At 43.3% G+C, this 22796-nt stretch overlaps 1 protein-coding gene across 1 annotated transcript in view; it reads right to left on the bottom strand.

The window, feature by feature from the left end:
• LAMA2 (laminin subunit alpha 2) overlaps positions 1-22796 on the bottom strand; it is a 772405-nt gene that overhangs the window by 308677 nt on the left and 440932 nt on the right. Inside the window, exons 25-26 of the mRNA XM_044291170.1 lie at positions 10282-10470; positions 10069-10187 (exon numbers count right to left, since the gene is read on the bottom strand). Of these exons, the coding sequence (XP_044147105.1) occupies positions 10069-10187; positions 10282-10470 (308 nt within the window). The remainder of the gene's footprint in view (positions 1-10068; positions 10188-10281; positions 10471-22796) is intronic.

Here is a 22796-nt window from a genome sequence, read left to right as displayed (position 1 = left end):
CCTAGCTATGTAACAGCTGTAAGGCCTGCATGAAATGGTCCCTATTTTGCTTCAGAATTGGCTTATGATTCGGTAGCCAAAAGCAGGAGTGGGTACAAAACACAGAAGATATGCAAATATTCCATTTACATGTCATCTCTGTTTTGGACCCACTCCTGTTTTTTTTTTTTTTTTGCTTCAGCAATATTGATGGATTACTGACCAAATGCTGACCGAGTGAAGGCGGATGCTCCACAAACAAAATCCGTTTTCTGAGGGTTATTGTTCTGAAGGATCAGAGGAATGGCAAAATGATCAGTGACGTCAACACAAACTTATTGCTGATACCTTCTCCACTCTGTTGGGGGCTCTACTTGTATAAGTGCTTATTAGAACAGGTTCTGTAGAAATCTATGTGGAATCAGTGAATTGGTGTATAAGGACTGCTCTCTTTCATGCTATAGTAGGGCCTCTGCATGGTTCTTTGTACCTGGCGCTAACATTGACCTGTAAGGCTAAGTTCACGCTTGAGTTATTTGGTCAGTTTTGGCCCTGTAACTGCCCAAATAAGTGAAGTGTGCAGTGATTCTAAGAGTGATGCCTGTCATCTACATGTCATACTGCCTCACAGTATTTTTTCACTACCACATCAGACTTCCTATGTGTGTTACTGCAAGACACAGTGTTCTACACCACTATAAAGGCACTGAAATTCGCCACAAATAAATTCGGATCAAGACAATTTTTTTCAGAAAACTCGTTGGACCGGCCGAATCAAATTTTTTAGAAATTCGCTCATCTCTAGTCCTCACTTTTGTTGCCACTGGTTTAAACATTAGACATTAATGGCTGTATGTTGATTTATTTTAAAGGCACACCAAATTTACACTGTTATACAAGCTGTACATTGACTACTTTACATTGTATCAAACTGTCAGATCTTCAGTGTTGTCCCATGAAAATATATAATAAAGTATTTACAAAAATGTGAGTTGTGTACTGAGTTTTGCGATAGATTGTCTCAATACCAGTAGACCAATATCCTCTGTATTGTCGCATGAAAATATACAATAAAATGTTTACAAAAATGTGAGGGGTGTACTCACTTTTTTGAGATACTATATGTATATATATTGTGTGGATTCACTCTAGTAGACAGGACAAGCGGACGCAGTATAGAGGCAAAGACCAGTTTGTAACTCAAAAACTTCAGTGTTTTATTCACACTTATGGCAACAAAACAGTACAACAGTCCATATGCAGTTTTGGTGTTCGTTCACACCTAGACAGTTAATACAGAAAAAGAGTCGCCTGTTATCCTAGGTGTTAGTTCACACCCGATCGGCAATGCTCAAGACAGAGCAGACCTCCCAAACTCAGGCCTCCAGCCTAGCACACGGCTCAGATCCCTATCTAGAGATTGCCAGAGCTCCTCTGTCAGAGAGAGAGGGAATTACCACCAGCTGACATTGCTGGCTGAGTTTTTATATAGGCCAGTCAAGACCTGGCCTGGAACGTGGGGAGTAGTTACCCACCCAGCACTTTGACTACTCCCAGTAAGAGCCGTCCCGGATCATCTATTACAGCTATACTAAATAGCAAGGTGTCAAACAGTAACTGCTGTAGGAAGGCCCAACGGACCGTCGTGGATGGAAGGTATGTGTCACCGAGGTTCCTGGCCTCGGTGAAGTAAGAGCCGGTATTGTATGTGCCAGCAGCAGCTATTGCTAGTTGACACCTTAAGAGTTAGCATGGCTGTCATAGCTGATCTGCGACAGCTCTTAATGGGAGTAGTCAAAGTGTTGGGTGGGTGACTACTCCCCATGTTCCAGGCTGAGTTTTGCCAGGTATAAAAAGCAGCCAGCACTGCCAGTTGTCTGGATTTACCTCCCTCTGACAGTGGAGATCAGGAGTCTGTGTGCTGTGAACTGAAGGCTGTGCTGGGATTTGAGATTTGAGCCGGGCTGGTGGACTCAGGCCCCTCTAAAGGCAAACAGGCCACCTATGGACTTGATGAGGCTGACCTGCTAACAGGGTGTGAATTAACACCCAGGAGAAAAGGTGACTTTTATTGTTTATGGACTTTACTTGTGTGTGAACAAACACCAAGCCACCTGCGTTTTGTGATGCACCTTATCTGCATTTTGTTATACATCAATGTGTGTATAAACACATTGATTCTGTTTGATTCATGAACTGTGTACTTTGCCTCTCTACTGCATCCGCTAGTCCTAACTACCAGAGTGAATCCCCACAATATATACACAACAAACTATGGTTTTGGTAATCTTCTATTGTCCTCTCTTGTAATGAATGCTTTACAGCGAACCTTAGGGTCTAAGGGACTTTAGAATTATTAGTCATATTACATTGTGGTGACTGTATTCTTTTATCTAAATTTGTTATGCATGGTAAAATATGCTTGAAGAATGAAGGTGAGTTATAATTAGAAAAAAAGGAAAACATATTAGAATTATCATAAGTAATAAATATCCTTTTCCTATTGTACTGTCTGTTCTCCGTGCCTCCTATGGTTATAACTGCTTATTGTAAGTAAGAAAAGTCAAGGGAATATTTCTAAGATTTGAAAGTTCACTTGAGAAAGAATAGAAAGTGCCACATAAACATGGTCTTTGTTTGCTATCTCTTTGTATCTTACTGTAGTGCAAACAGAGCAAGGATTTTCAAGCTCTGGGGTTGATCAATACAAACTACAGGAATTGAGTGAACATGTCAAGGACAGTAGGACAATAGTGTGTGTCAGAAGAAAGAAGCTGGGGAATAGGAGAAATAATAGAGGAACAGTTATTAACACAAACACTTGATATTTATCAGTTTCCTACTCTCTCGAGGTGACTTTGATTGGTCAGACAATATATCCACTTCTTAAGATACTGCTCAGCAATTGACCTGGCACCAGAGGGCTTTTGATTTCATATGCACCTTCTAATTTGTATGGGAGCAATGCTTAAAGATAAAGCTGTACATAAAAATATTTATTCAGAACAGGGCAGCATTTTTCTGAACCAAGTCTCTGTGCATTTACTGAAAATCTCTTTCCATCATCTTCAGGACTTAGAAAATATTTTGTGTACGGCGGACTATTTACAACCAGAGATGCAAATTTACATAGTAATAAACTTTGGGAGCACAGAGCTACTTGTTGCTTTTCTGAGAGGCTTTCTGAAAGCAAGTTTCAACTTGCTAGCTGCACGGCTCTAGCCTTTGGGGATTCAACGTAACTAGTTCCCAATCACTGCTTGAGATTTTTAAATAATTTGAAGTAAAATGAAGAGCATATTTGCCATCCAGGCTGATGTAATTTATTATCGTTTTATGTACGCTTCAAAAACAATGCACTGTCTTGGAATTATATTGAGACACAAAATAAGAATGATAGATAGGATGAAAAAGCGCAATACTTGTATGAATACATAAATCAACGGTGTGTTTATGACTGGGAAAAAAAGTGTGTTTCTGCTAGTCTGTGATTAATATAACATTTGTGCTGATTTATTCTTTTGTCTGATGAATTTCATTGCTTTGTGCTGGTGTTTGGTGAAGTCTGTCTAATTTATCCAAGGATTTCCAGTCCCTGGTGTCATTTGTGTTGCTTAATGTTCATCACTTTCCACAATACCCTTTGTGTGAGGTGTTATTAGGTATGCTTAGCTATCAAACTAGTGTAAGGACAGTGTCCCTGCAGTGAAAGTATATATGTGGCTTTGGAGTTCTGGAATGTGTTGATTACATTTTATAACCGGTTACATAGTTATAGGAAGTGTAGACATTGGCCCACACTGAATAAAATCAGCGCACCAAAAGTTGGCTTCATTTGGCACACCAAGGCTCAGAGAAATGATCTGCACTTAGCCTGACAAGAGGAGTGGCTTAACCATAAAGTATGGTGCCTTCAAGGGAGAGGAGGAGTGGTCTAATATGCAACCTTTCATCAAAAGTACGCCTTTATTCTGGCTTACAATTCTGTCTCAAGCTAAGGCTTCTTTTACATCTCCAGGGAAAATATCTGAGAGCCTGTTTTGGTAGAGAACAGCCTGCCAGAGTTCACCGGGTCCGGTATTGCCAGATTCTACAGTTCCCCACCGAATCCCCATTGACTATAATGTGATCTGATGTCATCTGGCTATTCTCTGGCACAATTGCTGACTTTTTGCCTGGTAAATACCACTGCATGTAAACAAATTAACAAAATTTCCCAGTGAACAGCCGTCTTTTAATCTGGAACAGTCTACCGAATCGAAAATGTCGAAGGTGTGCAGGTAGCCTAAGCCAAAAATATAGTTACTATAAATTTAGACGAAATTTCCTAGAGTAGAAATGAACGCGTGTTCAGCAAATCAAAGTCCACAATGGACTTCGATTTTAATTTCAGGGTAAATTTGATTTGCTGCGCAGCTGAATTTATGCGTGCTTCGTGGTAGAAAATTGACTTTCCCTGAATTGAGGTAAAAATAAATCATAATTACCTCATCCATTTAATTGTGACGAGCCAGCCTTCACCATCTTGATTGAAGATCTTGCACAAAATCCCGTTTGCGGGGATGTACTGTATGATGTCACCACGCTGGCTCCATGCGATCAAATGGATGAGCTAAGTTAAGTTTATGATTTAATTTTTATTTGTTTATTTTAGTTTCTGTTACTACTGTCAGATGCCATGATCAGCTCTGAAAGTGGCATCTGAAGGGTACAATAACAGGGAGCTGCACAATCTCCGCTCCCTGTCATTGCACCCACTACTTACAAACAATTGCGCTTCATGATGAAGGAAATAATCACAAAGCAACTTTTTATTAAAATTTTGCGAAGCAGCCAAGTTTAATTTTTCAGTACTTTGCTCATCACTAATATACACCAAATGTATACTCCAGCATGAGCCACTGAGATAAATCTGGTATAGATCTAGACAGCCTAAGTTTATACCATCTAAAGGATTAGTAAACCTGCCCTATTATAGTTACACACAAGTCCTAGTGCCTGAGGGGGAACTGGTCCTTTTGTCAAATTAATTGCCTGTTATCCTGCAAGTTGATCCAGAGGAAGGCAAAAAAAAATCTGTGAGGTAGAAGCCAATTTTTCCCAATTAAGGTGAAAAAAATTCCTTACCGACTCTGATAAGGCAATCAAATTAACTCCCTGGATCAATGACCCCTCTCTAGTAACTATAGCCTGTAATATTATTACACTCCAGAAATACATCCAGGCCCCCTTGAACTCTTTTAGTGATTTCACCATCACTACCTCCTCAGGCAGAGAGTTCCATAGTCTCACTGCTCTTACCATAAAGAATCCTCTTCTATGTTTGTGTACAAACCTCCTTTCCTCCAGATGTAGAGGATGTCCCCTCATCACAGTCACAATCCTGGGGATAAATAGATGATGGCAGAGATCTTTGTACTGACCCCTGATATATTTATAAATAGTAATTAGGACCCCCCCCCCAGTCATCTTTTTTCTAAAGTGAATAACGCTAATGTTGATAATATTTCAGGGTACTGTAGTCCCCCCATTCCAGTTATTTATTTTAATAAATTATTTAGTTGCCTTCCTCTGTACCCTCTCCATCTCTGCTATGTCTGCCTTGTTCACAGGAACCCAGAACCCACACAGTACTCCATGTCTAGTCTGACTAGTGATTTGCAAAGTGGTAGGACTATGTTCTCATCACGGCATCTATGTCCCTATTGATGCAACCCATTATTTTATTGGCTATGGCCGCAGCTGCCTGACACTGGTTTTTACAGCTTAGTTTGCTGTTCACTAAAATTCTTAGGTCCTTTTCCATGTCAGTGTTACCCAGTGTTTTACCATTTAGTATGTACGGGTGACTTGCATTATTCCTTCCCATGTGCATAACCTTACATTTGCCAGTGTTAAACTTCATCTGCCTCTTATCTGCCCATGCCTCCAATCTATTCAGATCCATCTGTAGCAGTATACTGTCCTCTTTCATGTCAATTACTTTACACAGTTTAGTGCCATCTGCAAAAAATTATATTTTACTGTGCAAGCCTTCTACAAGATCATTAATAAATATCATTAATAAAGAGAATACTGACCCCCTGAGGTACTCCATTAGTGACAGTGACCCAATCTGAGTGTCTACGCTAATAACCACCCTCTGTTTTCTATCACTGAGCCAGTTACTTACCCATACAGACATTTTTTTTCCAGTCCAAGCATTCTCATTTTATATACTAATCTTTTATACGGTACAGTGTTAAATGCTTTGGAGAAGTCCAGATATACAACATCCATTGATTCGCCGCTGTCAAGAATAGAACTTACCTCCTCATAGAAACTGATTAAATTAGTTTGACATGACCGATCCTTCCTAAAGCCATGCTGATATTTGCTTATTTTTCTTGAGGCATGCCAAGATAGCATCTCTTAGAAAACCTTCAAACAATTTACCCACGACAGATGTTAAACATACGGCCTATAGTTTCCAGACTCTGTTTTTGGACCCTTTTTGACTATTGGCACCAAATTTGCTATACACCAATCCTGTGGAACACTCTCTGTCAGTATAGCGTCCTTAATTATATAGAAATAAGGGTTTGGCTATGACATTACTTAATTCTCTTAGGATACAGAGGTGCAATGCCATCTGGTCCTGGCGATTTGTCTATTTTTATCTTTTAAGACGCCGCTGTATTTCTTTCTGGGTCAGACAGGGCAATTTTAATGGGGAATTAACTTTTACATTCTGCATTTCATCTGACAGTTTATTTTCTTCAGTGAAAACAGTGGAGAAAAAAAATATTTAATAGCTTTGCTTTCTCCTTATTGCTCTCTACAACTCCCCCCTCATTACTCTGTAGAGGGCCGACACCTTCAGATTTATACTTTTTACCATGTATATAATTGATAAAGATTTTAGGGTTAGTTTTTCTCTCTTTGGCAATTAATCTCTCGGTCTCTAGTTTGGCTGCTTTTATTTGTTTTTTATATATTCTTTTTTTTACCCTCCTGTTTTAGTGATTTAAATACTTTCTTTTTGTCATTTATTGCTTTCTTTACAGTTCTATTTATCACAATTAGATTTTAGGATGCCTTTAAAAATATCACATTTTGTGGCTGTATTTTTTATTTTGTTAGGACTTTGTACCATTTAGTTATGCCTCTCTTGGTTGGCTAAATTTAGAAACGCTCTTTTGAATGATAATTGGAAGGTTATTACTTTATGGTCACTATTTCCCAGGTGTCACCCGACCTGCACATCTGTTGTTCTGGCAGGTCTATTGGTTAATACTAAGTCCAGTATGGCCGTCCCTTTAGTCGGGTCCTGAACCAGTTGGGAAAGGTAATTGTCTTTGGTTATTATCAAGAAACTGTTTCCTTTATGAGATATACAAGTTTCAGTTTCCCAGTCTATATCTGGGTATTTGAAGTCCACCATAATAACACCTCATTATGATTTGCTGCCTCGTCTATCTCGTTTAGAAGCAGCTTTTCTGTGGTATATTGGGTGGTTTATAATAAACTCCTATTAGTAATTTATTATAGTTTTTGCCTCCATGTATTTCTACCCATAGTGACTCCACATGTTAATGTCCCTCACTTATATCTTCCCGTAGTATGGGCTTTAGACAGGACTTAACATAAAGGCAGACCCCCCCCCCCTCTCTGGTTTTGGCGATCCTTTCTAAACCCTGTACATTAACCACCCAGTCATGGCTATCATCCAGCCATGTCTCTGTTATTCCCACTATGTCATAGTCCTCCTCACACATCACTAATTCCAGTTCCCCAGTTTTATTAGTTAGGCTTCTGGCATTAGTATACATACATTTAAGCGGTTTATGTATATTTCATACCCTACACTTTTCCTTCTGAGCTGTTCTAGTCCCTCCTTCCATTTCTCCCCATTACCTTGCCCCGATCTCTATCTGCACTATATTCCTATCCTATAACGTAATTACCCTCCCCCAGTCTCTAACTTAAACACTCCTCCAACCTTCTAGCCATCGTCTCCCCTAACACAGCTGCTCCTTCCCCATTGAGGTGCAGCCCATCCCTACGATAGAGCCTGTAGCCAACAGAGAAGTCAGCCCAGGTCTCCAGGAACCCAAAACCCTTATTCCTATACCAGTTCTTGAGCCACATGTTAACCTCCCTAATCTCCCGCTGCCTTTCTTGCGTGGCTTGTGGTACCGGTAGTATTTCAGAAAATACTACCTTTGAGATCCTTGCCCTAAGCTTTTGACCTAAATTCCGTAAAATAATTTTTAAGGACGCTCCACCTACCTCTAACTTTGTAATTGGTTCCAATATGGACCATGACTGCTGGATCTTCTCCAGACCCTCCCAGTAATCTATCAACCCGATCCACGATGTGTCAAACTCGAGCGCCAGGAAGACAACACACCGTTCGACGATCCCAGTCTTTGTGACAGATTGCCCTATCTGTGCCCCTAATAATTGAATCTCCCACTACCAGCACCTGTCTGGCCTGTCCTGCCCTGCTCTCCTGGTCCTCTGCTTACTGGAGCTGACATTCCCTTGACTGGCAGAGGAAGTGTCTGGCTGCTGCATTGCTCTCCTTGAACTGACACCCCCTCATCTGCCAACCATGCAAACTTGTTGGGATGTGTCAGATCAGGGCTAGCCTCCCTGGAACTCTTCCCTCTACCCAGCTTTCTAACTGTTATCCAGCTAGCTACCTCACTTTCCTGAACCTCCTCGCTACCACCCTCCCCTACATCTACCCCATAGAGTGATTGCTCAGTGAGCAGCAAACTCTTTTCCAAATTGTCAACGCTTCTCAGTGTTGAAATTTGCCTGTTTAGATACTCAATGTGCGATTCCAAACGGGCAATTTGCTCACAGTTTGAGCAAAGATATACACCCTCAAAAAGCGGTTCCAGTACTGCATACATTAGACAAGATGTGCACTGAACTGCGCTGTCAATAATGGAAAACATACTAAATGGTGATTACGCAAAAAAAGAATATTACGAAAAATACAATATAGTGCAGTGATAAGATTCTAAGTTACTGTAGTACCCTCCTAAAGTCCCTGAATTTCAAGTAACGTAATCTAAAGTCACACACTTAATACAAACACACACTTTAACTCAAACACACAAACGCTCACAAACTTGCGTTATTTGCCTGCTTGTATAAATGCAGCCTGCTTTTTTTCCTCTGGGCAATGTCTCCATCTATACCAAGAACAAGGGTCCTTGTTTCCAAGTAGCCACTATATTAGGTTAGGAAAAGAGTGGATAGGTGGCTGTATATGTGCATGACTCTACATTCTATTCTATAGGAATTGCAGAAACAGCTAGGAAGGTATTAACAGAAAGCACTTGACCCAACTGGTTGCCCTGAACCACTACTATTTTCATCTGCTGTAGTTTTCACTGCCATAGTCACTGAAATAAAAGCTCCAGGGGTAAACTACAAATTTTAATATTACTGTAATTACTAAAAAAATAAGGCGGTGATTTGTATGCAAAGATTTACTTGCAAAAAGTGTTATAAATTGAGATACCTAGAATTGTGGTGATGCAAGAATTAAAATGATATTTTCTTAAAGGGAACCTGTCAGCGGCAAAACCCATCTCAAACCGCCAGCAGTACCTTCATGTAGCCGGCAGTGAGTTTCGAATTATGATTTTCTTACTGCATTCTGATAAGACAGAAGTATGAAAAACGTTCTTTTATCCACCGTCCGTGCTATTTTCCAGTCAGGCTTGAAGTCAAGAGGGTACGGCCTCATTGCTTGAAGTCAAGGCAACCACGCCCCTTCTCTGCCCCTTCGCTGTGACTGACAGCCAGCTGTCGGGAATAATCGCTGTCAGTCACAGTGAAGGGGCAGGGAAGGGGCGCGGTTACCTTGACATGAAGCAAAGAGGCCGCTGCCCCTTTGACTTCAAGCCTGACTGGAAAATAGCACACAAGGGGCATAAAAGAACGTTTTTCATACTTCTGTCTCATCAGAGTGCAGTAAGAAAATCATAATTCGAAACACACTGCCGGCTACTTGAAGGTACTGCTGGTGTTTTGGGATGGGTTTTGCCGCTGACAGGTTCCCTTTAAGGGCAAAAAAATAAAAAATACCTGGTTTGTCTCAATACTCTCCCATAGGATGCCTTAATTAGAATGTATTGAATGTCAAACAGAACATCCATGAAGTCTTCTCGACTCACAGATCCTCCGTCAATATGTTTCCATTCAAACTGCAACACACAAGCAAAATGCATTATTCACATATTACCATCACTGTATTACCTATAAATATAGAATACACATTTAAAAGTAAAAAAAAAATACCTCTGTCATCTCAATGTCATGCCTAGTCAGCTGGCCATTTAGAGGATCTGGCACATTTCGGACAATGATTCTATGGTTTGAGGCAGGACCACCCCTAATAACAACTTGGGGCTCATAGGCTGATGGTCCAGTTTCTTCTCTGGCTTCAAAGTATATTGTATACTTAAGCTTTCCTCCATAAGCTGTAAGCTTTAAAATAGAAAAAATATATTGTTTATAGATTATTATAAAATAGGGCTATTATTAAAATGATGTAATTCTGATTTAATTACATTTACTAAAATATAATATTCTTTTTTTTCCTATGACACCATACCTTTACATGTGCTTACATGAGATTACATTTAGGGCCCATGCACATAAAAGTTTGTGATTTGGGATCTATATCCCACAGACCCTAAATATGGGGGTAATGCCTTCCAATAGGGCATTATATAACATTTGATAAAAGTATGGTGGAAATATTTTTGTGAGCATGTAAAAAAAAAAAAGCCCACAACATGCCCCATTACTGCTGTATAGTACATCAAATAGATTTCAATGCTGTTATGTTAAATTAGGTTGTAATACATAATAGATTTCAATGCTGTTATGTTAAATTATGTTGTAATACTGAACCATGAAACTAAGCAAGGTGCACAAAACATAAAATGATTATATATTGAGCTTTGTATTATGGGCTGCTAATGACCATGAGTCCTTAGCAAAAAGTCATCATTAAACTATAGATGGATGGGTATACCCAATAGTAATACAGTGCACTTTTTAGCAAAATGATAAAAACAGTATATGTGTAAAAAAATCTTGAAAAAAAGACCCAAAACATATATACTGTATTAATATACACAATATATACCCAATGAGTTATTCAGACTGGACTAGAAGTATTCTGCATGTAATGTAGTCATAAAATGATCTGTTTACAACAAATATATTAATATACTGTTCTATATTTACAGGTTACATTGCAGTTTGTACTTACAACCTTATGCTTTACATTTGCTTTTATGTATCTGTTTCTGACATATGTCACACCTGTGTTTAGAACTTATAGGCGCAGAAAATGAAATTCAATGCTGTCACCGATCTATGGCATGATGGACAACAACGGTGTTGACAGATCCCATTGACTTATAATGGGTTTTATCTGGTTACATCATGTGCTCTGTCAGCTTATTGGAAAAAATAATGCAACATGTGGTGCTATTTCTTGTGGCACAGGTGACGGCATTGCAGAGGCTACCAATAGAGCTTCTAATGCAAGTTCGAAGCTAGTCTAACCTGGGTTATGAAATTCCCACATATAATAATAGTACATTAGTATATTAATGTTTTATATTAAAAGATGAGAGAATTTCCCAAAATTTGTTTCTGGTCCCATCTGCTCGAATCTGCTTTCAGGTTCGATTTGGCCCAAATAAATGTGGTCAAAAGCAAAGTTGCCCCAATTTCCCTATGAAGTAATGTAAGTCCTGTCAAGCTCTTTAACACCAAGACAGCATTAGGCTACTTTCACACTCGCGTTTTGTGCGGATCAGTCATGGACGGATCCGTTCAGATAATAAAACTGTCTGCATCCATTTAGAACGGATCCGTTTGTATTATCTGTAACATAGCCAAGACGGATCCGTCTTGAATACCATTGAAAGACAATGGAGGACGCATCCGTTTTTGATTGTGCCAGATTGTGTCAGTGAAAATTGATCCATCCCCATTGATTTACATTGTGTGCCAGGACGGATCCGTTTGGCTCAGTTTCATCAGACGGACACCAAAACGCTGCACGCAGAGTTTTGGTGTCAGACTCCAAAGCGAAATGGAGACTGAACTGATGCAAACTGACCCATTCTGAACGGATCCTTTTCCATTCAGAATGCGTTAGAATTAGGGATGAGCGAACTCGAACTGTATAGTTCGGGTTCGTACCGAATTTTGGGGTGTCCGTGACACGGACCCGAACCCGGACATTTTCGTAAAAGTCCGGGTTCGGGTTCGGTGTTCGTCGCTTTCTTCGCGCTTTTGTGACGCTTTCTTGGCGCTTTTTGAAAGGCTGCTAAGCAGCCAATCAACAAGCGTCATACTACTTGCCCCAAGAGGCCATCACAGCCATGCCTACTATTGGCATGGCTGTGATTGGCCAGAGCACCATGTGACCCAGCCTCTATTTAAGCTGGAGTCACATAGCGCCGCCCGTCACTCTGCTCTGATTAGCGTAGGGAGAGGTTGCGGCTGCGACAGTAGGGCGAGATTAGGCAGATTAACTCCTCCAAAGGACTTGATTAACTGATCGATCTGCAGCTGTGGATCATTGAGCTGCTGATCCTCAATTGCTCACTGTTTTTAGGCTGCCCAGACCGTTTGTCAGTCACATTTTTCTGGGGTGATCGGCGGCCATTTTGTGTCTTGTGGTGCGCCAGCACAAGCTGCGACCAAGTGCATTTAACCCTCAATGGTGTGGTTGTTTTTTGGCTAAAGCCTACATCAGGGTGAAGCTGTCACACCAAGTGCATTTAACCCTCAGTAGTGTGGTTGGTCAAGCTATCACACCAAGTGCATTTAACCAGCAATAGTCTGTTCATTTTTTGGCCATATACTAAATCAGGGGCAAGCTGCGCCCGTCACCAAGTGCATTTAACCCTCAGTAGTGTGGTTGGTCAAGCTGTGACACCAAGTGCATTTAACCAGCAATAGTCTGTTCATTTTTTGGCCATATACTACATCAGGGGCAAGCTGCGCCCATCACCAAGTGCATTTAACCAGCAATAGTGTGGTTATTTTTTGGCCATATCCCAGTCTAATTCTGTCACTAAATCCATACCGGTCACCCAGCGCCTAAATACTAGGCCTCAAATTTATATCCCGCTAAATCTCTCGTTACCGCTGTCCTGTTGTGGCTGGGAAAGTTATTTAGTGTCCGTCAAAGCACATTTTTTGTTCTGGGTTGAAATACAATTCCCAATTTAGCAATTTAAAAATTTAGTGGTTTCTGCTGTATCAGATCTATTTGAAATCTATCCCTAAAAGGGTATATAATATTCAAGGTGCACATAGGGTCATTCAGAATAACTTCACACACCCGCTACTGTGCATTTCCAAGTCTAATTCTGTCACTAAACCCATACCTGTCACCCAGCGCCTAAATACTAGGCCTCAAATTTATATCCAGCTAAATCTGTCCTTAGTGCTGTAGCTGGGCGAGTTATTTAGTGTCCGTTCAAGCACATTTCTTGTTCTGGGTTGAAATACAATTCCCAATTTAGCAATTTCATAACTTAGTGGTTTCTGCTATATCAGAGCTATTTGAAATCTATCCCTAAAAGGGTATATAATATTCAAGGTGCACATTGGGTCATTCAGAATAACTTCACACACACCCGCTACTGTGTATTTCCAAGTCTAATTCTGTCACTAAACCCATACCTGTCACCCAGCGCCTAAATACTAGGCCTCAAATTTATATCCTGCTAAATCTCTCATTAGTAGGGATGAGCGAACTCGAACTGTATAGTTCGGGTTCGTACCGAATTTTGGGGTGTCCGTGACACGGACCCGAACCCGGACATTTTCGTAAAAGTCCGGGTTCGGGTTCGGTGTTCGTCGCTTTCTTCGCTCTTTTGTGACGCTTTCTTGGCGCTTTTTGAAAGGCTGCAAAGCAGCCAATCAACAAGCGTCATACTACTTGCCCCAAGAGGCCATCACAGCCATGCCTACTATTGGCATGGCTGTGATTGGCCAGAGCACCATGTGACCCAGCCTCTATTTAAGCTGGAGTCACATAGCGCCGCCCGTCACTCTGCTCTGATTAGCGTAGGGAGAGGTTGCGGCTGCGACAGTAGGGCGAGATTAGGCAGATTAACTCCTCCAAAGGACTTGATTAACTGATCGATCTGCAGCTGTGGATCATTGAGCTGCTGATCCTCAATTGCTCACTGTTTTTAGGCTGCACAGACCGTTTGTCAGTCACATTTTTCTGGGGTGATCGGCGGCCATTTTGTGTCTTGTGGTGCGCCAGCACAAGCTGCGACCAAGTGCATTTAACCCTCAATGGTGTGGTTGTTTTTTGGCTAAAGCCTACATCAGGGTGAAGCTGTCACACCAAGTGCATTTAACCAGCAATAGTCTGTTCATTTTTTGGCCATATACAAAATCAGGGGCAAGCTGCGCCTGTCACCAAGTGCATTTAACCCTCAATGGTGTGGTTGTTTTTTGGCTAAAGCCTACATCAGGGTGAAGCTGTCACACCAAGTGCATTTAACCAGCAATAGTCTGTTCATTTTTTGGCCATATACTAAATCAGGGGCAAGCTGCGCCTGTCACCAAGTGCATTTAACCCTCAATGGTGTGGTTGTTTTTTGGCTAAAGCCTACATCAGGGTGAAGCTGTCACACCAAGTGCATTTAACCAGCAATAGTCTGTTTATTTTTTGGCCATATCCCAGTCTAATTCTGTCACTAAATCCATACCGGTCACCCATCGCCTAAATACTAGGCCTCAAATTTATATCCAGCTAAATCTGTCCCTAGTGCTGTAGCTGGGCGAGTTATTTAGTGTCCGTTCAAGCACATTTCTTGTTCTGGGTTGAAATACAATTCCCAATTTAGCAATTTCATAATTTAGTGGTTTCTGCTATATCAGAGCTATTTGAAATCTATCCCTAAAAGGGTATATAATATTCAAGGTGCACATTGGGTCATTCAGAATAACTTCACACACACCCGCTACTGTGTATTTCCAAGTCTAATTCTGTCACTAAACCCATACCTGTCACGCAGCGCCTAAATACTAGGCCTCAAATTTATATCCAGCTAAATCTGTCCCTAGTGCTTTAGCTGGGCGAGTTATTTAGTGTCCGTTCAAGCACATTTCTTGTTCTGGGTTGAAATACAATTCCCAATTTAGCAATTTCATAATTTAGTGGTTTCTGCTATATCAGAGCTATTTGAAATCTATCCCTAAAAGGGTATATAATATTCAAGGTGCACATTGGGTCATTCAGAATAACTTCACACACACCCGCTACTGTGTATTTCCAAGTCTAATTCTGGCACTAAACCCATACCTGTCACCCAGCGCCTAAATACTAGGCCTCAAATTTATATCCCGCTAAATCTGTCCTTAGTGCTGTAGCTGGGCGAGTTATTTAGTGTCCGTTCAAGCACATTTCTTGTTCTGGGTTGAAATACAATTCCCAATTTAGCAATTTCATAATTTAGTGGTTTCTGCTATATCAGAGCTATTTGAAATCTATCCCTAAAAGGGTATATAATATTCAAGGTGCACATTGGGTCATTCAGAATAACTTCACACACACCCGCTACTGTGTATTTCCAAGTCTAATTCTGGCACTAAACCCATACCTGTCACCCAGCGCCTAAATACTAGGCCTCAAATTTATATCCCGCTAAATCTGTCCTTAGTGCTGTAGCTGGGCGAGTTATTTAGTGTCCGTTCAAGCACATTTCTTGTTCTGGGTTGAAATACAATTCCCAATTTAGCAATTTCATAATTTAGTGGTTTCTGCTATATCAGAGCTATTTGAAATCTATCCCTAAAAGGGTATATAATATTCAAGGTGCACATAGGGTCATTCAGAATAACTTCACACACACGCTTCTGTGCATTTCCAAGTCTAATTCTGTCACTAAATCCATACCGGTCACCCAGCGCCTAAATACTAGGCCTCAAATTTATATCCAGCTAAATCTGTCCCTAGTGCTGTAGCTGGGCGAGTTATTTAGTGTCCGTTCAAGCACATTTCTTGTTCTGGGTTGAAATACAATTCCCAATTTAGCAATTTCATAATTTAGTGGTTTCTGCTATATCAGAGCTATTTGAAATCTATCCCTAAAAGGGTATATAATATTCAAGGTGCACATTGGGTCATTCAGAATAACTTCACACACACCCGCTACTGTGTATTTCCAAGTCTAATTCTGGCACTAAACCCATACCTGTCACCCAGCGCCTAAATACTAGGTCTCAAATTTATATCCCGCTAAATCTGTCCTTAGTGCTGTAGCTGGGCGAGTTATTTAGTGTCCGTTCAAGCACATTTCTTGTTCTGGGTTGAAATACAATTCCCAATTTAGCAATTTCATAATTTAGTGGTTTCTGCTATATCAGAGCTATTTGAAATCTATCCCTAAAAGGGTATATAATATTCAAGGTGCACATTGGGTCATTCAGAATAACTTCACACACACCCGCTACTGTGTATTTCTAAGTCTAATTCTGTCACTAAACCCATACCTGTCACCCAGCGCCTAAATACTAGGCCTCAAATTTATATCCTGCTAAATCTCTCGTTAACGCTGTCCTGTTGTGGCTGGGAAAGTTATTTAGTGTCCGTCAAAGCACATTTTTTGTTCTGGGTTTAAATACAATTCCCAATTTAACAATTTCATAATTTAGTGGTTTCTGCTATATCAGAGCTATTTGAAATCTATCCCTAAAAGGGTATATAATATTCAAGGTGCACATTGGGTCATTCAGAATAACTTCACACACACCCGCTACTGTGTATTTCCAAGTCTAATTCTGTCACTAAACCCATACCTGTCACCCAGCGCCTAAATACTAGGCCTCAAATTTATATCCTGCTAAATCTCTCGTTAACGCTGTCCTGTTGTGGCTGGGAAAGTTATTTAGTGTCCGTCAAAGCACATTTTTTGTTCTGGGTTGAAATACAATTCCCAATTTAGCAATTTCATAATTTAGTGGTTTCTGCTATATCAGAGCTATTTGAAATCTATCCCTAAAAGGGTATATAATATTCAAGGTGCACATAGGGTCATTCAGAATAACTTCACACACACGCTTCTGTGCATTTCCAAGTCTAATTCTGTCACTAAATCCATACCGGTCACCCAGCGCCTAAATACTAGGCCTCAAATTTATATCCAGCTAAATCTGTCCCTAGTGCTGTAGCTGGGCGAGTTATTTAGTGTCCGTTCAAGCACATTTCTTGTTCTGGGTTGAAATACAATTCCCAATTTAGCAATTTCATAATTTAGTGGTTTCTGCTATATCAGAGCTATTTGAAATCTATCCCTAAAAGGGTATATAATATTCAAGGTGCACATAGGGTCATTCAGAATAACTTCACACACCCGCTACTGTGCATTTCCAAATCTAATTCTGTCACTAAACCCATACCTGTCACCCAGCGCCTAAATACTAGGCCTCAAATTTATATCCCGCTAAATCTCTCGTTACCGCTGTCCTGTTGTGGCTGGGAAAGTTATTTAGTGTCCGTCAAAGCACATTTTTTGTTCTGGGTTGAAATACAATTCCCAATTTAGCAATTTCATAATTTAGTCGTTTCTGCTATATCAGAGCTATTTGAAATCTATCCCTAAAAGGGTAGATCATATTGAAGGTGCACATAGGGTCATTCAGAATAACTTCACACACACGCTTCTGTGCATTTCCAAGTCTAATTCTGTCACTAAATCCATACCGGTCACCCAGCGCCTAAATACTAGGCCTCAAATTTATATCCCGCTGAATTTGAATACAATACATTGGGCCAAATAATATATTTGTTGTTGTGGTGAACCATAACAATGAGAAAAACATCTAGTAAGGGACGCGGACGTGGACATGGTCGTGGTGGTGTTAGTGGACCCTCTGGTGCTGGGAGAGGACGTGGCCGTTCTGCCACATCCACACGTCCTAGTGTACCAACTACCTCAGGTCCCAGTAGCCGCCAGAATTTACAGCGATATATGGTGGGGCCCAATGCCGTTCTAAGGATGGTAAGGCCTGAGCAGGTACAGGCATTAGTCAATTGGGTGGCCGACAGTGGATCCAGCACGTTCACATTATCTCCCACCCAGTCTTCTGCAGAAAGCGCACAGATGGCGCCTGAAAACCAACCCCATCAGTCTGTCACATCACCCCCATGCATACCAGGGAAACTGTCTCAGCCTCAAGTTATGCAGCAGTCTCTTATGCTGTTTGAAGACTCCGCTGGCAGGGTTTCCCAAGGGCATCCACCTAGCCCTTCCCCAGCGGTGAAAGACATAGAATGCACTGACGCACAACCACTTATGTTTCCTGATGATGAGGACATGGGAATACCACCTCAGCATGTCTCTGATGATGACGAAACACAGGTGCCAACTGCTGCGTCTTTCTGCAGTGTGCAGACTGAACAGGAGGTCAGGGATCAAGACTGGGTGGAAGACGATGCAGGGGACGATGAGGTCCTAGACCCCACATGGAATGAAGGTCGTGCCACTGACTTTCACAGTTCGGAGGAAGAGGCAGTGGTGAGACCGAGCCAACAGCGTAGCAAAAGAGGGAGCAGTGGGCAAAAGCAGAACACCCGCCGCCAAGAGACTCCGCCTGCTACTGACCGCCGCCATCTGGGACCGAGCACCCCAAAGGCAGCTTCAAGGAGTTCCCTGGCATGGCACTTCTTCAAACAATGTGCTGACGACAAGACCCGAGTGGTTTGCACGCTGTGCCATCAGAGCCTGAAGCGAGGCATTAACGTTCTGAACCTGAGCACAACCTGCATGACCAGGCACCTGCATGCAAAGCATGAACTGCAGTGGAGTAAACACCTTAAAACCAAGGAAGTCACTCAGGCTCCCCCTGCTACCTCTTCTGCTGCTGCCGCCTCGGCCTATTCTGCTGCTGCCGCCTCGGCCTCTTCCTCCGCCTCTGGAGGAACGTTGGCACCTGCCGCCCAGCAAACAGGGGATGTACCACCAACACCACCACCACCACCTCCGTCACCAAGCGTCTCAACCATGTCACACGCCAGCGTTCAGCTCTCCATCTCACAAACATTTGATAGAAAGCGTAAATTCCCACCTAGCCACCCTCGATCCCTGGCCCTGAATGCCAGCATTTCTAAACTACTGGCCTATGAAATGCTGTCATTTAGGCTGGTGGACACAGACAGCTTCAAACAGCTCATGTCGCTTGCTGTCCCACAGTATGTTGTTCCCAGCCGGCACTACTTCTCCAAGAGAGCCGTGCCTTCCCTGCACAACCAAGTATCCGATAAAATCAAGTGTGCACTGCGCAACGCCATCTGTGGCAAGGTCCACCTAACCACAGATACGTGGACCAGTAAGCACGGCCAGGGACGCTATATCTCCCTAACTGCACACTGGGTAAATGTAGTGGCAGCTGGGCCCCAGGCGGAGAGCTGTTTGGCGCACGTCCTTCCGCCGCCAAGGATCGCAGGGCAACATTCTTTGCCTCCTGTTGCCACCTCCTCCTTCTCGGCTTCCTCCTCCTCTTCTTCCACCTGCTCATCCAGTCAGCCACACACCTTCACCACCAACTTCAGCACAGCCCGGGGTAAACGTCAGCAGGCCATTCTGAAACTCATATGTTTGGGGGACAGGCCCCACACCGCACAGGAGTTGTGGCGGGGTATAGAACAACAGACCGACGAGTGGTTGCTGCCGGTGAGCCTCAAGCCCGGCCTGGTGGTGTGTGATAATGGGCGAAATCTCGTTGCAGCTCTGGGACTAGCCAATTTGACGCACATCCCTTGCTTGGCGCATGTGCTGAATTTGGTGGTGCAGAAGTTCATTCACAACTACCCCGACATGTCAGAGCTGCTGCATAAAGTGCGGGCCGTCTGTTCGCGCTTCCGGCGTTCACATCCTGCTGCTGCTCGCCTGTCTGCGCTACAGCGTAACTTCGGCCTTCCCGCTCACCGCCTCATATGCGACGTGCCCACCAGGTGGAACTCCACCTTGCACATGCTGGACAGACTGTGCGAGCAGCAGCAGGCCATAGTGGAGTTTCAGCTGCAGCACGCACGGGTCAGTCGCACTACAGAACAGCACCACTTCACCACCAATGACTGGGCCTCCATGCGAGACCTGTGTGCCCTGTTGCGCTGTTTCGAGTACTCCACCAACATGGCCAGTGGCGATGACACCGTTATCAGCGTTACAATACCACTTCTATGTCTCCTTGAGAAAACACTTAGGGCGATGATGGAAGAGGAGGTGGCCCAGGAGGAGGAGGAGGAGGAGGAGGAAGAGGGGTCATTTTTAGCACTTTCAGGCCAGTCTCTTCGAAGTGACTCAGAGGGAGGTTTTTGGCAACAGCAGAGGCCAGGTACAAATGTGGCCAGCCAGGGCCCACTACTGGAGGACGAGGAGGACGAGGATGAGGAGGAGGTGGAGGAGGATGAGGATGAAGCATGGTCACAGCGGGGTGGCACCCAACGCAGCTCGGGTCCATCACTGGTGCGTGGCTGGGGGGAAAGGCAGGACGATGACGATACGCCTCCCACAGAGGACAGCTTGTCCTTATCCCTGGGCAGCCTGGCACACATGAGCGACTACATGCTGCAGTGCCTGCGCAACGACAGCAGAGTTGCCCACATTTTAACCTGTGCGGACTACTGGGTTGCCACCCTGCTGGATCCACGCTACAAAGACAATGTGCCCACCTTACTTCCTGCACTGGAGCGTGATAGGAAGATGCGCGAGTACAAGCGCACGTTGGTAGACGCGCTACTGAGAGCATTCCCAAATGTCACAGGGGAACAAGTGGAAGCCCAAGGCCAAGGCAGAGGAGGAGCAAGAGGTCGCCAAGGCAGCTGTGTCACGGCCAGCTCCTCTGAGGGCAGGGTTAGCATGGCAGAGATGTGGAAAACTTTTGTCAACACGCCACAGCTAACTGCACCACCACCTGATACGCAACGTGTTAGCAGGAGGCAACATTTCACTAACATGGTGGAACAGTACGTGTGCACACCCCTCCACGTACTGACTGATGGTTCGGCCCCATTCAACTTCTGGGTCTCTAAATTGTCCACGTGGCCAGAGCTAGCCTTTTATGCCTTGGAGGTGCTGGCCTGCCCGGCAGCCAGCGTTTTGTCTGAACGTGTATTCAGCACGGCAGGGGGCGTCATTACAGACAAACGCAGCCGCCTGTCTACAGCCAATGTGGACAAGCTGACGTTCATAAAAATGAACCAGGCATGGATCCCACAGGACCTGTCCGTCCCTTGTCCAGATTAGACATTAACTACCTCCCCATAACCATATATTATTGGACTCCAGGGCACTTCCTCATTCAATCCTATTTTTATTTTCATTTTACCATTATATTGCGATGCTACCCAAAGTTGAATGAACCTCTCCTCTGCCTGTGTGCTAGGCCTAAATATATGCCAATGGACTGTTGCAGTGGTGGCTGACATGAAGCCTGATTCTCTGCTATGACATGCAGACTAATTCTCTGCTGACATGAAGCCAGATTGTCTGTTACGGGACCTCCCTCCTCTGCCTGGGTGCTGGGCCTAAATTTATGACAATGGACTGTTGCAGTGGTGGCTGACGTGAAGCCTCATTCTCTGCTATGACATGCAGACTGATTCTCTGCTGACATGAAGCCAGATTGTCTGTTACGGGACCTCTCTCCTCTGCCTGTGTGCTAGGCCTAAATATATGCCAATGGACTGTTGCAGTGGTGGCTGACGTGAAGCCTGATTCTCTGCTATGACATGCAGACTGATTCTCTGCTGACATGAAGCCAGATCCTCTGTTACGGGACCTCTCTCCTCTGCCTGTGTGTGTGCTGGGCCTAAATATATGCCAATGGACTGTTGCAGTGGTGGCTGACGTGAAGCCTCATTCTCTGCTATGACATGCAGACTAATTCTCTGCTGACATGAAGACAGATTCTCTGTTACGGGACCTCCCTCCTCTGCCTGGGTGCTGGGCCTAAATATATGCCAATGGACTGTTGCAGTGGTGGGTGACGTGAAGCCTCATTCTCTGCTATGACATGCAGACTAATTCTCTGCTGACATGAAGCCAGATTGTCTGTTACGGGACCTCTCTCCTCTGCCTGTGTGTGTGCTGGGCCTAAATATATGCCAATGGACTGTTGCAGTGGTGGCTGACGTGAAGCCTCATTCTCTGCTATGACATGCAGACTAATTCTCTGCTGACATGAAGACAGATTCTCTGTTACGGGACCTCTCTCCTCTGCCTGTGTGTGTGCTGGGCCTAAATATATGCCAATGGACTGTTGCAGTGGTGGCTGACGTGAAGCCTCATTCTCTGCTATGACATGCAGACTAATTCTCTGCTGACATGAAGACAGATTCTCTGTTACGGGACCTCCCTCCTCTGCCTGGGTGCTGGGCCTAAATATATGCCAATGGACTGTTGCAGTGGTGGGTGACGTGAAGCCTGATTCTCTGCTATGACATGCAGACTAATTCTCTGCTGACATGAAGACAGATTCTCTGTTACGGGACCTCTCTCCTCTGCCTGTGTGTGTGCTGGGCCTAAATATATGCCAATGGACTGTTGCAGTGGTGGCTGACGTGAAGCCTCATTCTCTGCTATGACATGCAGACTAATTCTCTGCTGACATGAAGACAGATTCTCTGTTACGGGACCTCCCTCCTCTGCCTGGGTGCTGGGCCTAAATATATGCCAATGGACTGTTGCAGTGGTGGCTGACGGGAAGCCAGATTCTCTGCTATGGAACCTCTCTCCAATTGATTTTGGTTAATTTTT

Source organism: Bufo gargarizans, chromosome 4 (genome assembly GCF_014858855.1).
Source record: "Bufo gargarizans isolate SCDJY-AF-19 chromosome 4, ASM1485885v1, whole genome shotgun sequence".
NCBI classification, from domain to species: domain Eukaryota; kingdom Metazoa; phylum Chordata; class Amphibia; order Anura; family Bufonidae; genus Bufo; species Bufo gargarizans.
The sequence above is the reverse complement of the archived record's forward strand: the minus strand, read 5'-3'. Positions and strand labels throughout refer to the sequence as shown.